Genomic DNA, 18,504 nt, shown 5'->3' on the forward strand with positions numbered 1-18,504 from the left:
GAAATGTCCTAATAAGAGAACCAACAGAACCACTCCGTCAGATCCTAAAAACATCTGTAAGGGAAAGAATGATGGGTTCTACACCAACCCTGCTGACCCAAGAACGTTTTACAATTGTACTAATCAGATTGCCATCATCCAAATGTGCCCCGGAAACTGGGTTTTCAAACAACACTTCCAAAGCTGTGGATATCCAACAGCTTCAACTACCACCATCAGAAACACACCCACTGCCACCACCGCTGCTACAACCACAACCTCTCAGACTACATTACCCACTCCCACAACTTCTTTGACTACAACTACAACCTCCCGAACCACAAATAGTTCTCCAACTACCACCACCAAAACTGCCAAAATGACCTCAACATCAACTCCCACTAAAACCACTCCAACAACTTCTACTACCAAAACCACAAACACTCTAGGGAAGAAATGTCCCAATAAGAGAACCAACACAACCACTCCGTCAGATCCTAAAAACATCTGTAAAGGAAAGAATGATGGGTTCTACACCAACCCTGCTGACCCAAGAACGTTTTACAATTGTACTAATCAGATTGCCATCATCCAAATGTGCCCCGGAAACTGGGTTTTCAAACAACACTTCCAAAGCTGTGGATATCCAACAGCTTCAACTACCACCATCAGAAACACACCCACTGCCACCACCGCTGCTACAACCACAACCTCTCAGACTACATTACCCACTCCCACAACTTCTTTGACTACAACTACAACCTCCCCAACCATAAATAGTTCTCCAACTACCACCACCAAAACTGCCAAAATGACCTCAACATCAACTCCCACTAAAACCACTCCAACAACTTCTACTACCAAAACCACAAACACTCTAGGGAAGAAATGTCCTAATAAGAGAACCAACAGAACCACTCCGTCAGATCCTAAAAACATCTGTAAGGGAAAGAATGATGGGTTCTACACCAACCCTGCTGACCCAAGAACGTTTTACAATTGTACTATTCAGATTGCCATCATCCAAATGTGCCCCGGAAACTGGGTTTTCAAACAACACTTCCAAAGCTGTGGATATCCAACAGCTTCAACTACCACCATCAGAAACACACCCACTGCCACCACCGCTGCTACAACCACAACCTCTCAGACTACATTACCCACTCCCACAACTTCTTTGACTACAACTAACACCTCCCCAACCACAAATAGTTCTGCAACTACCACCACCAAAACTGCCAAAATGACCTCAACATCAACTCCCACTAAAACCACTCCAACAACTTCTACTACCAAAACCACAAACACTCTAGGGAAGAAATGTCCTAATAAGAGAACCAACAGAACCACTCCGTCAGATCCTAAAAACATCTGTAAGGGAAAGAATGATGGGTTCTACACCAACCCTGCTGACCCAAGAACGTTTTACAATTGTACTAATCAGATTGCCATCATCCAAATGTGCCCCGGAAACTGGGTTTTCAAACAACACTTCCAAAGCTGTGGATATCCAACAGCTTCAACTACCACCATCAGAAACACACCCACTGCCACCACCGCTGCTACAACCACAACCTCTCAGATTACATTACCCACTCCCACAACTTCTTTGACTACAACTACAACCTCCCCAACCACAAATAGTTCTCCAACTACCACCACCAAAACTGCCAAAATGACCTCAACATCAACTCCCACTAAAACCACTCCAACAACTTCTACTACCAAAACCACAAACACTCTAGGGAAGAAATGTCCTAATAAGAGAACCAACAGAACCACTCCGTCAGATCCTAAAAACATCTGTAAGGGAAAGAATGATGGGTTCTACACCAACCCTGCTGACCCAAGAACGTTTTACAATTGTACTAATCAGATTGCCATCATCCAAATGTGCCCCGGAAACTGGGTTTTCAAACAACACTTCCAAAGCTGTGGATATCCAACAGCTTCAACTACCACCATCAGAAACACACCCACTGCCACCACCGCTGCTACAACCACAACCTCTCAGACTACATTACCCACTCCCACAACTTCTTTGACTACAACTACAACCTCCCGAACCACAAATAGTTCTCCAACTACCACCACCAAAACTGCCAAAATGACCTCAACATCAACTCCCACTAAAACCACTCCAACAACTTCTACTACCAAAACCACAAACACTCTAGGGAAGAAATGTCCTAATAAGAGAACCAACAGAACCACTCCGTCAGATCCTAAAAACATCTGTAAGGGAAAGAATGATGGGTTCTACACCAACCCTGCTGACCCAAGAACGTTTTACAATTGTACTAATCAGATTGCCATCATCCAAATGTGCCCCGGAAACTGGGTTTTCAAACAACACTTCCAAAGCTGTGGATATCCAACAGCTTCAACTACCACCATCAGAAACACACCCACTGCCACCACCGCTGCTACAACCACAACCTCTCAGACTACATTACCCACTCCCACAACTTCTTTGACTACAACTACAACCTCCCGAACCACAAATAGTTCTCCAACTACCACCACCAAAACTGCCAAAATGACCTCAACATCAACTCCCACTAAAACCACTCCAACAACTTCTACTACCAAAACCACAAACACTCTAGGGAAGAAATGTCCTAATAAGAGAACCAACAGAACCACTCCGTCAGATCCTAAAAACATCTGTAAGGGAAAGAATGATGGGTTCTACACCAACCCTGCTGACCCAAGAACGTTTTACAATTGTACAAATGAGATTGCCATCATCCAAATGTGCCCCGGAAACTGGGTTTTCAAACAACACTTCCAAAGCTGTGGATATCCAACAGCTTCAACTACCACCATCAGAAACACACCCACTGCCACCACCGCTGCTACAACCACAACCTCTCAGACTACATTACCCACTCCCACAACTTCTTTGACTACAACTACAACCTCCCCAACCACAAATAGTTCTCCAACTACCACCACCAAAACTGCCAAAATGACCTCAACATCAACTCCCACTAAAACCACTCCAACAACTTCTACTACCAAAACCACAAACACTCTAGGGAAGAAATGTCCTAATAAGAGAACCAACAGAACCACTCCGTCAGATCCTAAAAACATCTGTAAGGGAAAGAATGATGGGTTCTACACCAACCCTGCTGACCCAAGAACGTTTTACAATTGTACTAATCAGATTGCCATCATCCAAATGTGCCCCGGAAACTGGGTTTTCAAACAACACTTCCAAAGCTGTGGATATCCAACAGCTTCAACTACCACCATCAGAAACACACCCACTGCCACCACCGCTGCTACAACCACAACCTCTCAGACTACATTACCCACTCCCACAACATCTTTGACTACAACTAACACCTCCCCAACCACAAATAGTTCTGCAACTACCACCACCAAAACTGCCAAAATGACCTCAACATCAACTCCGACTAAAACCACTCCAACAACTTCTACTACCAAAACCACAAACACTCTAGGGAAGAAATGTCCTAATAAGAGAACCAACACAACCACTCCGTCAGATCCTAAAAACATCTGTAAGGGAAAGAATGATGGGTTCTACACCAACCCTGCTGACCCAAGAACGTTTTACAATTGTACTAATCAGATTGCCATCATCCAAATGTGCCCCGGAAACTGGGTTTTCAAACAACACTTCCAAAGCTGTGGATATCCAACAGCTTCAACTACCACCATCAGAAACACACCCACTGCCACCACCGCTGCTACAACCACAACCTCTCAGACTACATTACCCACTCCCACAACTTCTTTGACCACAACTACAACCTCCCCAACCACAAATAGTTCTCTAACTACCACCACCAAAACTGCCAAAATGACCTCAACATCAACTCCCACTAAAACCACTCCAACAACTTCTACTACCAAAACCACAAACACTCTAGGGAAGAAATGTCCTAATAAGAGAACCAACAGAACCACTCTGTCAGATCCAAAAAACATATGTAAGGGAAAGAATGATGGGTTCTACACCAACCCTGCTGACCCAAGAACGTTTTACAATTGTACTAATCAGATTGCCATCATCCAAATGTGCCCCGGAAACTGGGTTTTCAAACAACACTTCCAAAGCTGTGGATATCCAACAGCTTCAACTACCACCATCAGAAACACACCCACTGCCACCACCGCTGCTACAACCACAACCTCTCAGACTACATTACCCACTCCCACAACTTCTTTGACTACAACTACAACCTCCCCAACCACAAATAGTTCTCCAACTACCACCACCAAAACTGCCAAAATGACCTCAACATCAACTCCCACTGCCACCACTCCAACAACTTCTACTACCAAAACCACAAACACTCTAGGGAAGAAATGTCCTAATAAGAGAACCAACACAACCACTCCGCCAGATCCTACAAACATCTGTAAGGGAAAGAATGATGGGTTCTACACCAACCCTGCTGACCCAAGAACGTTTTACAATTGTACTAATCAGATTGCCATCATCCAAATGTGCCCCCGAAACTGGGTTTTCAAACAACACTGCCAAAGCTGTGGATATCCAACAGCTCCAACTACCACCATCAGAAACACACCCACTGCCACCACCGCTGCTACAACCACAACCTCTCAGACTACATTACCCACTCCCACAACTTCTTTGACTACAACTACAACCTCCCCAACCACAAATAGTTCTCCAACTACCACCACCAAAACTGCCAAAATGACCTCAACATCAACTCCCACTGCCACCACGCTAATAACTTCTACTACCAAAACCACAAACACTCTAGGAAAGAAATGTCCTAATCGGAGGAACCAACACAACCACTCTGCCAGATACTGAAAACCCCTGTGAATGAAAGAATGATGAGTTCTACACTAACCCTGCTGACCCAAGAACGTTTTACAATTGTACTAATCAGATTACAACCACAAAAGCTCCAACTACCACCATCACAACACCCGCTACCACCACCGCTCCCACAACCAAAACTTCTCAGACTGCATCACCCACAACCACAATTTCTTTGACTACAACCACAAACTCCCCAACCACAAATAGTTCTCCAACTACCACCACCAAAACTGCCACAACGACCACAGCAACAACTCCCACAACCACAGCTTTTTTGAGTACAACCACACCTCCCCCAACTAAAACTACAACTTCCATAACAATTCACACAACCAATCCTAAACTCACTAGCACATCTGAAATAAATCTTGGAAACTTCTGTTATGGAAAGAGCAATGGCATATTCCCCAACCCTACTAACCATTAGTCTTATTACAACTGCACAGGTCAGATAAGCACCATCGAATACTGCCCATCAAATTTGGTCTTCAAACAACACTGTAAATGCTGTGCATATCCCACAACAGCTCCAACTACCACCATCACAACACACGCTACCACCACCGCTCCCACAACCAAAACTTCAACTTCCATAACAATTCACACAACCAATCCTAAACTCACTACCACATCTGAAAGAAATCGTGGAAACTTCTGTCATGGAAAGAGCCATGGACTTTACCCCAACCCTGATAATCAACATTCTTTTTACAACTGCATAGGTCAGATAGGCACCATCAAATACTGCCCATCAAATTTGGTCTTCAAAAAACAATGCCAGTGCTGTCAACAGGACAGTAAGGCAAGGGGACCAGCATGTCAACTATGGCCCAAAGGGAAAGAAATAAGATGCCTAATCACAGAGGAAAGAGTGGGAGATAAACTACACAAGTGAAAACATCACTAAATTTGAATGACCCTGCATTATGGACGGATAAAATCACTGATTCTTAGATATTTGGTTTAAATAATGTGTGAAAAAGGTAATATCTTTTGATGAGTGAAAAATATACATGCATTATGTAGATCATCTCAGCCTGACATGCCTCACTAATTTATATGTAATTGTTAGTGTATCTAACCGTACTGTATGGGTGTGGTCTTGTTTGTCCATATTCAGCCATTGCCTTATTAAATACAATCAGGCAATGATGTCTTACATTTTGACACAGATGTTACATATTGCATATATTGATGTACTGCATGTCCAAATGTAAATAAATACTACCCAATTCATAAGTCTGTAATAATGATCAAATAAAATACCATGAGAACAATTTGGGCACATTTCTTTTGGTTTTGTTCTATTTTTGTTTGTTCTTTGTTTGTTCTTTGTCCATCAATTGTTTGTGAGATAGAACACCCAAAATATGTGTGCTGACATGAAAAACCAAGGTGGCATGAAAAACCTTCCAAATGAATGTATGGAAGTCAGGAGCCACCTATTGCATTGCAAGATGAACTACTCTGCATTGGAACTAAACAGAAAATAAAACTTTGACAACAACAGGGTCAACAGTTCTGGTGGACATTCACACAGTCAGCATGCCAGCAGTACTCTCCCTCAAAACTTGCAACGTCTGTGGCATTGTGTTGTGAGATAAAACTGCTCATTTTAGGCCTTGTCCAGCTTTTTCAATGTGTTATGGGCTTTTGTCCACACCTAAACGGCATGTTAACTTTTGTAAAACTCCAGCCAGTGTGAAGATTTTCAAAAACTCTGTTTTCAGTGTTGATGTGTAGACGGGGTAAACCCAGTTTTTGGCTTGTGATGTCAGAATGTGCACTGTTATCTTCTTTGTTAGGTGCCACTAATAAGGCAACATGCTGCGCAAAGGCAGCTTAAATACATCTATCAATTACTGACGTAGCCCAATGAAATGCTACATTGTTAAAAGCAACACTTCCACAACACTGATTTTTTTAGAAGAGCAATTTTGTTAGAACCATGCTTGGGTGGACAATTCTTTTTTAAACGTAGGAGAAAAAAAGCTGTTAACAAAAATGTGTGAACTAGGCCTTAGTGGCCTTTTATTGTGACCTAGTGACCTGTGTAACAATCATGCTGTTTAATCTGCAGCCTGATATGTTTCACTTGTCAGGTGGAGGGATTAGTTTGGCAAAAGAGAAGTGCTTACCTACTTTGTTTGTGACCAATATTTGAAAGAAATAAGCCTGTTGTGTACATAGAAAAGGTCTTAACACACACACACACACACATCCCAAAAGCACTCATATTTTTTATTTTGTTGACCTACTCAGCCCCATGTTTTACGTTTGTTATGTTGTTTTGCAGATTTTCCTGCATTTTCTGGCACATGATTATCGCACCGGCTTCACTGCGGCAAGTATGAACTAAGCTTTAGACTCGTCATTCTTTGATGTGAAGAAGTATTTGGATGGAGTTCGCTACAGAGATCTCAATCCAATTTGACTTTCATTACATGTCATGATATAATATACATAGGAGTCTATTAGCAGCTGGCCAGGAACTACAGGTGAAAACCAGCCATGGCAGAAAGATAACTCCGTTGTTATTGATTGTGTGTTGAAATGTGGTGTTTTTGATTTCCCCCATATAGTTGAATGCAGCGGACATAGATTTAGAGTAAGCTGGATAAATGAATGTAACTCTCAGATCATGTAAACCTATAGGTTATTGTTTGCTGTGGCCAGAGCTGTATACTAAATAATGTAATTAAATTGAGTGTAATGAGACTGGACTTCCTTAAAAACTTGGTTATCTAACCTCTAACCTTAAGGTTACATCCAACACTGCAAAACAAATTTGGTCTTTAAAAAATACTGCAGTTGCTTTGATTATCCTACAATATTTCCCACTACCACCACCACAAACACCCCACTACAACTAGCACAACTCCCACTACCACAACATCCACCACTACCCTATCTGAATGTCTTGAAAACCGCTGAATTGGAAAGATCAATGAGCCTCGTGCCAACCCTGCTAACCCAAGAATGTTTTACAACTGTGCCAATCAGCTAGCCCACACCCACAGCCGCTCATTAAAATTGGGTGTGAAGAGGGTGTGTTCTTGTTGGGGAATGTTTAATTACTGTGTAATTATATGTGCTTTACAGGCTGCTCCTCATTTCAAAAAGGAAACTAGCCTTGTTCTGTTGTCACAGCTCGGCTCAGAGACTGCAACAAACCAGGGAGACGAACGAGCTGGCTGCTAAGAAAAGCATTTTCATTTTTACACAAACGTAAATGAAACAATACAAATGGTAGGTATCAGTTGTCAGTCCTGAGGTGCATGTATGGGTGTGTGTAGCAGTAAATGGCAATAACAGAAATATCAACCCAGTGAAAGAACAGTGTAATGCTGGTGGCTGAAGGGATCTCCTCTCCCCGAGAGCGAGGCTGCCAAATAAAGATGGTATTCAAGCCACACACAACTGCCACTACCACAACCATCCCCACTAGAACCACCACGACCCTATCCGAACAACCTGAAAACCCTTGTATTGGAAATATCAATGGTCACTATGCCAACCCTGTTGAGCCAAACATGTTTTACAACTTTGCCAATCAAATAGCCCACACCCACAGCTCCTTAGTAAATTGGGCGTTGAGTGGGTGTGTTCCTGTTAGGGAATTTTTAATCACTGTGTAATTAGCTTTGCCTTACATGCTGTTCCTCATTTCAACAAGGAAACAAGCCTTGTTTTGTCCATGTATTGTTACTTTGTCTCAACAATTTGTGTAATGTGACGTACCTTACATCATGTCATAATGTTGTTTTACATATATCTGTTGATACCACCCATGTGGAAAAGTATTTCTTGAAAGCTGTAGTTTGTTGTTTATTGCAGTGCTACTATCTTACATTAGGCGAGTATCTTTATTTTTGGTCACTCAGTATGAATATTGACTTTTGTGCAGGCAATAAAGCAATTGACAGCTTGCAATGTCACATTATAATATGATAAAAAAAGGTTGTCATTAGTAACCCTTTGAAATAATCAATCATTCACAATCAGTCACAACTGTGACCAGTGGGATAAAGTGTAAATATGTATAGACTGAAATAACATATTTCTACTAGAATGCAGTTATCAAACTTCTTCCAGCCCAGTTATTAATACATTCAAAACTCTGTTGCAGGCACTAATACATTAGGTACACCTCGATGCATTTAGCCATGTAGACATGGTCAGGACGATGTGCCAAAGTTCAAAAACAATCATCAGAATGGGGAAGAAAAGCAACTTTGAACATATCAGAGTTGTTAGTGCCAGAAAGGCTGGTTTGAGTATTTCAGAAACTGCTGATCTCCTGTGATTTTCCTGCACAACCATCTCTAGGGTATATAGAGAATGGTCAAAAAAGGGAAACAGATATCTGAACGCATAACACGTTAAACCTTGAAAGCAACGACGACACCGGGTGCCACTCCTGTCAGCTAACAACAGGAAACTGAGGCTACAATTGGCACGGGCTCTCCAAAGTTGGACAGTAGAAGATTGGAAAAACGTTGCCTGGTCTGATGAGTCTCGATTTGTGCTGCGACATTCAGATGGCAGGTTCAAAATGTGTCATAAACAATGTGTTCTGGGTCTATCCTGGGGCCTCTTCTTAGTTAGACATGCCGTGAAAAGGATCAACCGGCTCTACTCCAAGCTTTCTGCAGATGTTTGAGTTCTCACCCCTTTCTCTAAGGCTGGAGCCAGCCACCCTACGGAGGAAGCACTTGTATCTGCAATCTCATTCTTTTGGTCTTTACCCAAAGCTCATGAATATAGGAAAGGGTTCGAACGTAGATGGACTGGTAAATCGAGAGCTTTTGCTCAATTCCCTCTTCATCAACGGTACGATACAACGCCCGCATCCCTGCTGACGATACACAAACCATCTATCCATCTCCTGCTCCATTTCACAACAGTGAACAAGATCCCATAACCCTTAACCGCCTATGCTTGGGGCAGTGACTCAATCTCAACCCGTAGAGTGCAATCCGAGGTTTTCTGGTAGGGAACCATGACCTCAGACTTGAGTAATGACTCTCATCCCAACCGCTTTACACAAGCCACAGTGTGTGCTGAAGGTCACTTTTCTTGACATTAGTGTATAATTGCAAAATTGGAACATTGAACATAATTACCACTCTCCCTACCCATTTAAAGCATCGCAGCAAGACTTCTGTCAGTCGTCAGTCACAGCAGAGAGAGAATGTATGCTTCTTTCACCATTTGTAAGTATACCTTTTACTTTGATCTTAACAAACTTGTTCTGCTATGTATATTGCTATACATATATCACATACAGGGATACTGTATGTGTGGGTGGATGCTGAGCACCACCATGTCCTTCCTACTCTATACCTATACTTTTGGCATTTGATAGCTGTATTGTACATTTTTCTCTCAATTCTGGTCACTTAATTGGACAATTTAAATGTTTATCTCGGTGAGAATGGAGAATATCCCTTAAATATTTTTGGTGGGGGCTGAAAACATCCGTGGCTGTTGGCTAAATATTATATGCAAAAAATACACGAGTAGTGTGAAATGTGTAAAAAATAATTGTTCCAATACTTTAAGTAAAACCACAAATTGTGCTTAGTGGCACTGCTGGACACACTACAGAATATGAAACTGACGTACTTTGTAAAGACGATGCAGCAAGTTTGTGTATTAAGCTGTGCGATTTTCTGACTTGAAATAAAAAAAAATTGTGCGACCAATTTATTCATAAGAATAGCTCAGGGTGAGGATTTGTCTATTTAATAATTGTTTGTATTTTTTTCACTGCATATTAATCAAATGCTTCTGTTTTTGCTTATCCACATGTCAAAATGTGAACGCTCACTCTAACTGCGGGTAAGGCACGCTGATCTAGTAAATGTTTTATTACAAGGGTGAGCTTAACCACCAGCTTACCTCCATTGGGATGTTCCCAAGCAGTTGCATCATCAGCCCAACATCCTCAGCTCCAACAGCTCCTTCGCTTGCACTTGGCCAAAATCAAATTGCTTAGTGGATTAATGAATTTGTATTGAAATTATTAGAATTTTGTTTTGTTTACCTATGTGTTTGCCTCTCAGATAATAGTGAAACTGAATGGAATTTCCTCTATACTCTTCATAATTCACAAAACACACGCAGTGTTGATTAAAAAGAATACATATTACTGTTTATTTTTTAAATGTAAAACAAAATTTCATTAAATTACAATGTAATTGGGTGATTGCAGAAAGAGAGAGTATTATCTTAGTAACTTGGACAAATAAAAACAAACTTTAATACTACAGACCAGTAGAAGATAGTGAGAATACCTGTGTTTTTATTTTTATTCTGTCATTGTTTGTTTTTGGGTGGACTGACCTGAGGCCTGTACCATGAAGCAGAATTTGGAGTTAGTGAGGTAACTTCAGGGTTAAGTCTGGGTTGTCGCTTCTTACCTGGATAGCTCGCCATCGTTACTTATGCGGAACACCTAACCTGCACCGGAGCAGGTTATGTTGGAGATAAGAGATCATCACGTATAGAAGCACCGCCTCCTGACCAATCAAAGCTTGCTGCGTAGATTGTAAATTAATATTACACAATTGGGAAGAAGTTAAAGTCATAATTCAGACTAAAAGTAACACAGTTTAAATAGACGCATGCAAAAAAAGACAGTTGGCAAGAAATCGCAGAACTGTGTGAATGTGTAAATTAACTGATTTATAATATCACTGCTTCATCTAGAGCACGATTGATTTGTCAATAATTACATTTGTGTATTCAGGTAAATTAATACGTTGCAGATGTATTCTTATGGCATGTGTGACAAAATTTTAACCTTATTCTTTCAGCTGTAACCCCTGCAGTGTGAAACGGACTTGGGAGCAAACGAAATTCACGCCATAAGAATACATCTGCAATGTATTAATTTACCTTCATCAAATCAATCGTGCTCTAGATGTAGTGAGTATGCAAACAACTTAAGGTTTGTTTTAAAAATCCTGAAACGAGTCTTCTGCCACAACAAAAGCCTCTTTTACCATTTGTTTTTAATCTTGGAGGGACTTCTTATGTTTAATAATGACTCACCAGGAATGAGATTTCCATGGCTGCCTTTGTTTTTGAATTTGGCTGTGTCAAAAATGTTACTACTGTCCAATTATCTGCCATTTCAGCTCTATTTCTATACTTGTTTTTGGCAGGGAAGTCCCTGTTCTTATTATAAAAAGGTTCAAAAGTGCATCTCCACGTTTTACTTTCTATGGAATAGCAATGCTAGTTTGGCAGGCAAACGCACTTCGAAGAGGACATCGTGAAATAGAAGGATTCCTCCCATTCCGTATGGATATGTTTTCGGCATCTTACTTGTACCCACACTCATTTTGATATAGTTATTTTGTCATTACATATTAACTTAGATTGGTAAGCTAGGTTGCTAGGACTGAATGAGGTGAGCTCAATAGATTCTACCTTTCGCTTGCTTTGTATTCTGGTTTTTTGTTGTTAACTAAAACTTAACGACTTAGTGGTTATGGTAACTTAATGTATCAGCAGCAAACAAAACACTCTTTAAGTCAATCAAGATATAGGGAGAAGGGACAGAAATGTTAAAAATCAGATGACAAAAGAATGTGTTTTTTTTTAATGGTACATGATCTACCAGCATGCCTTTGCAAATCGACTGCTCGATGGAGAACCGACCAGCAGACCAGTGCTTGGAGTGGAAACAAAGTGTTGGTACTCCCATTGTTCACGTTGGAGTGTGTATCGACTGGTATCAGCAATCTCTTGCTACTCATTCTTATTAATGTATTACTTCTTTAAGCATGTTATACTGTGCCATTCATAATCAATTGTGATTTTTTGTTTTGTTATATTATTATATTTGGACTATGCATCTTCTATGGTAAATACTATGATTGTATAATACCCATCATGCTAATACTGTAGCTGTTGTCCTCTGTTATGTTATTTGTAGCCTATTGTATTGCTCTTTATTAATTATAGGATGCCTACAGCGTGAATCAACACCAACCAGCCAGACTGGAATGTATGCAGAACTGAGGCGTGTGAGCTCTTTATTCACGTTTTACGAGCAGTGTCGCAGTCAGGATGCTCATGTATTATGCAGCAGAATAAAGAGACACATTCTGAATTTCTATACTGAAGACCTATTTGGTGTGAAGGTTTTGACTTAAAACTATCCAGATGTACACATTAGGACCATTAGTATTACTATAATGCCTCAAAAGCTTAAAGACAAAACTTGATATAGTTGAAAATGTATTTCATAAGTTACACATGTCACAGCCTTCATGAAGCCTGAACATTTAATTATTCTGGAAATGTTTTCCTTGTAAAATCATATTCTGTAAATCAAAAGAGAAAATTCAGGAAACCTTTAAGTTATGTTTCATTAATTATATTTGTTCACAAAAGAGTCATTACGAACAGTTCACTAATTCTTTTAGAAAAAGGACACAAACATTGTATCGATAAATTACAGCACCCTCTTTCTAATTCCTAATGCCGCATGTCCAGTTGCTCTCCACATTGCAAGAAAAAGTCATGGTACACCAAAGAGTAAAATGTGAAAGTATCAGTCCACTTCGAGCACTGCAACCGACGGACTGACTGGATTGCAATACATTGAGCCACACAGTTGCCATGGAAAAACAATTAAAAGTTGATGTGGTGTACTCTGTTATTAAAGTTAGCCTTTCATGTGGGTTTGTTCTTGTTGGTTGACTTTTAATTGCTGTACTGTCAGACATGCCCTCCTTCCAACTAATTATAGCCTTGTTCAGTGCATGCATTGTTAGTTTGTCTTCAACTATTTGCTTCCGTGTAAACATCTAATAGGACGTAACCTTCATGTCAGTGTAATGTGTTTGTTTTCCACTTACTGTGGACGCCTGTATCCTCGGCTAACTTCAATGTCTTTCAGAGGCAATAGCAACTAAATAAAGATCCCAAAATAGGCTACATTTTGGCAAGGGAAAAACTGGCATGGCCATATACACAGGCGTCCTTTGACCTCACACCTCAAGATATGTGAATGAAAATGGGTTCTATGGGTACCCACAAACCTCCCCTCTACAGACATGCCCACTTTGTGCTAATCCCATGCAGTTTGGGGCGACTTCCAGTGAAAAACATGGAGCTTTTTTGCATGCAGTAGCCTATACAAGTGTGATTTTCGTCTATTCTAAAATGGCGTTTAAGAATATTTTTTAACTTCACAGTCTTGGAATTGCATAAATTGGGTAGGTCTTGAAAGCGGAGACCCTTGTGGATCCAATGATTCCAATTGTATTTATGTGTGATAATGTGTGATAACTACTTTTGAAACTTGACTTCTCTGTATAAAATGACGTGCTGTGACCTTTAGGATAATCATAGCCTCATGAAACTTACATTGGGGCGAGTATTTCTATTTTTCTGGTCACTTCATATTAATATCAAGTATTACACAGGTAATTAAAAGAAACTGGCTGGAATGTGTTATTTATAGAATGAGAATAGAAGTCATCAACATAGCAGAAGACATCGAATTCCGCGACTTGTAGCAAGTCGGTTTATATGGAAGTTAGATGTTGCCAGCTACAACGCTTACAATGGCAACAACATAAAAATGACCAAGGCTTTGCTATGTTGATTCGCTCATATTGTGTTTCTGTGGTGAAATTATATTAAAAAACAATAACTGGCCTATGTGTTGTTGACCACTGTCCTTTTGTTGTTCTTACTATAACTACATACTTATGTTACTCTATCAAAATCAACAGTTATTTAGTGGTCTGAATTAATCTATTGTGCACATGAATACTGATGATTTTATTGGGCATTGCAACACTGAAAGAATTACACACACTCCTCCCTAGTTAAGTGCCACACCCTGCTGTAAACTATTTAGAACAGCACAGCCATACACATGTCACTCATCAATCAGTCAGAGTTGAGAGACCTTTACTTCTTTCACCAGAATATTTGTAAGTATCCATTTTATTTTAATTTCATTAAACCACATCTGCACTCATTTCTTAGTTCACTTTGTATATTGCTATACCTGCTCATTCTCTCTTACTTACTCGCTAGTTAAACTAAAGACTTTTTCATTTTGTCAGTTATCTGTAGATGTAGATACATTGCGATGGTGTATTCAAAGCTTGCTCTGTGAGCAGTTTTACAAGGGTTACAACAGCCTCAGTCTTGCTGGGTGAATAACTTAAATGACACAATATAAAACACATTGTCATGAGGCACATTAATCAGAATGAACATGGGGTTTAAGTTGCAGTTTAAAATGGCAAGTCATATTCTGTGTCATTGAACTAAACTTTGGATGGCAACACATTGTATTTACTTATTAGAAAGAATAAATGCCAAGTACTAATTAATTCATGATTTAATTGATTAATTAATTTGTCATAAAAGAGCTTTAAACATTATGATAGAGTATATGTCTCCTAAGTTGTTGCAGATATGTTTTTACCACTCCAGAATTAATAAAATAGATCTAGAAAAAATTCCTCCAACACACTGCAGAAAGATAATAAGACCTTTCTATTTCTGCTCATACACAGTGACAACATGGACAAGCTCACTCTAACTACAGGTAAGCCACACTGTTTGAGTAAATGCCGCCTAAATCACAATATATATATATATATATATCAGTGATGGGCCGTCAGGGCCTGCAAAGCCTTCTCTGCTGGCCTAAACAGAATCACAAAGTTATAGCTATTTTATAATTTTATAATTTTTCTTAAATACACTACATGTATCATAATTTATAAGAATATTTTTCCCATTATCTTATTTTCTCATTGCACAGCTACTGTGTTCCTCAGTTGCTCTGCTTCCAGTGCAGCTTGTTTTAAGTAGAGCTTTTATCCAATCAGATTTCACCTCTCTGTCTCTAGGTAGAAGAGAGGCCCAAGGCCTGCAGACTCACATGTGCCTCCATGTGCAGTTTGAGTGAATGGAGACGATATTGTTTATTGGCATAGTCTTCAACCAATCAGATCTTTAGTTTAACATTCTTGGACGCGCCAGAGCGGCCTGCAGGCCTAAAACTAAGTCAGCATTACCAGCAGCGCTGCAGTGAGATTCTGTGCTGTGATTTGTCAGTGGGCGAGCACGTGACTATTTTAAAAATAAATTTACAGCAGAGGCCTAGTCCAGTAGTAAGAGTTCATATTGAAAGATATGAATGAAATTATGATATTTTTTGCATTTTGCTTTTTAACACTCAATGGCTGAAACTGGAAGATAAACGGATTTGTGAGTTGGGATTTAACTGTGGGATTAATCTTTGTAATCAAAGAAAAGAGGATGTGATCAGCATTTGGTAAATCAACTGGTTCGTTTTTTTTACATCTAATATCTGAATGGCCCTTGAGTGTGTAGCAGAATGTGTGTTGCTGCTGTTGTTTTTCCGTTAAGCTAGTTAGCCTAGCCTCCCGGAACACTTGCGGAGCCCCTGCTGTTTTTGTTCCGGTTCAGAGGTCACACAGACCGCTGTCTCCTAGTGAGCGCAGAAAACATTATATTTCCTACAATTTAAGCTTCTGCATTTTCCAAATGCACTCGTATTATTCAAACGTTTTGTTTGGTTTGTAAGCCTTGTACCCAACGGTTTAATACGAATACGTAACGTTATATAGTTACAGGCCAAGAAACGAATAATAACCCTAGCTGTGGCGCCATCATGTGGTTATAAGGTGGTATTTCAGCAGTGTAGGCCCAGGTATGAAATGCACGGCCCGCCACTGATATATATATATATATATATATATATTCTCACTTACCTCTTATGGTATTTAGCCATGCAGATAGTCAGATTGTCTCTCAGATCACAGGTGCAATTTAATGGAATTTGGTTTGTGGTGCTTATGACTGGCAACTATTTCCAGAATCAGTAACCCTATAACTCTGGATAATCCACACAACACAAAATTCCATTTAACTCCAATGTATTGGGATGGAAAGAAAATCCAAACCTAACTGTAATGCAAGAGACCAGTAGAAGTGAGTGATGAAATCATTTTTGGGTATTTGTATTTTGAAATGTGAGTGAAGTGTCATGTTAAGCTTTGTTTTTAACCTCATACTGACCAACTCTGTCACTTTGAAGGTCTTTGTTTAATCATCGCCAGCTTGGGTGAGTTTACAACTTGGATTAATCACAATAAACAGTCTTACTAGCAGATAAGTAATGCACCTAACAATTTGTTGGTAAACAAAGATTTTGATATAATTAATGATTTTCTTCCATGTCTCAGCTACTTCCTCCAGGCTGGTGTGTTACTATAACAGCTTGGCTGAAAATAGACCAGACTATGGACAGTTCTCGGTTTCAGATATCGATCCGTACAAGTGTACCCATCTGATCTATGCCTTTTCCGACATAAACAACACAAATGAGCTGGTCCCCAGCTGTGACACTGACATACCACGATATCAGCTGTTCGATGAACTCAAAATCAGGTCAGAGTTTTATCCTTTACATATTGTGGAAATGATGTTGAATTTTATGTTTCGTTAAACAGTCATTACTGAGCTTCTATCAGAGAAATACAATGAGAGTAGAGCAGACATTAAACTGTTTGGCATGGTCATTTTACTTGTTCAAAAGAAAATGATGATTGTTGTTGGTTGTTATTGTGGAAACTGTTACGGCTGTATATGTTCCCTTTGCCGTTGTCCCTTTATCCCTCTCTAGCTCTGCCCAGGTGTACTGCCTCTCAATTTAGCATTTGTGTTGTCTTGTTTGTATGTTTTATGTTAATAAATCCCATGGTTTTGATTGTTTAAAGGTGTCTTCTGTAGTTGATTTGGCTCAGTAGTGGAGTGTTGTTCGCCCCAAAGGGCTGCCCGAGGGTGGGGCGTAACAACACATGCCAGATGTCAACACACTTCACGCCCGTTTCTCTGCCTCTAAGCCGGAAGTAGTCAAATCGCCGTTGGTTAAGGCCAATTCATACTTTCCTTCTAACATTCTTATAAAAAGGACAGACGGCATGGCGGGACTTCACGCACACACACTAGACACTGCTGATTTACACGTCACGCCAGCATAAGTGAGTCCACGACTTCCCACAAGTCGGATAATACGGAAGTTAGCCCACTACAACCATATCTACAAAGTTTGCCATGCCAGCCACTGTACCCACCCTGCTATGTTGATGAAGATGGGAATATCAGTTCTACTCTCATTCTATTTCTATGACTTTTATGATCCCACAGAAATCCACTGCTCAAAACCCTGTTGGCGGTTGGTGGCTTGATGTTTAACACACAAAAGTAAGTTACTTACATGAACATTTAGGCCTTTTTCTGTGTGATTGCAGAGACATGTTGACATTTTCCTGACCATGAAACTTTGACCTATCATACTGTATTGTTGTGCTTTGTACAGCATGCATGGTACATGGTTTTTAGATAGCAAACGGTGAGATTCTGGTGTTTAATTGGCCTGTATAATTAAGTTAATTACATGATTCCATCAGCACATTCAAACAAAATATGTGATGTCAATTTTTGACAACAAAATGATAATGGAAATACAAACAGAAGAAGTATTTTTACCTGATACCTTCATTATATTATGTGAAACCAAAAGCACGTTGCTGGAAAAGAATCACACAAAATGTGCACATAAAAGTGCTAATTTTCATCACTATTCATAATTACATGTGAAGAGCCTGTAAGGTCAT

At 40.0% G+C, this 18,504-nt stretch overlaps 1 protein-coding gene across 1 annotated transcript in view; it reads left to right on the forward strand.

The window, feature by feature from the left end:
* Window positions 1-15,376: 15,376 nt before the first annotated feature.
* The window catches only part of LOC306707967 (chitinase-3-like protein 1), a gene marked incomplete at both ends in the record, with an annotated part of 39,400 nt that continues 36,272 nt past the window's right edge, over window positions 15,377-18,504 (forward strand). Inside the window, 2 exons of the mRNA XM_079175634.1 lie at window positions 15,377-15,401; window positions 17,071-17,275. Coding sequence (XP_079031760.1) covers window positions 15,377-15,401; window positions 17,071-17,275 — 230 coding nt within the window. The remainder of the gene's footprint in view (window positions 15,402-17,070; window positions 17,276-18,504) is intronic.

Source organism: Pholis gunnellus (assembly GCF_910591455.1).
Source record: "Pholis gunnellus genome assembly, chromosome: 2".
NCBI classification, from domain to species: domain Eukaryota; kingdom Metazoa; phylum Chordata; class Actinopteri; order Perciformes; family Pholidae; genus Pholis; species Pholis gunnellus.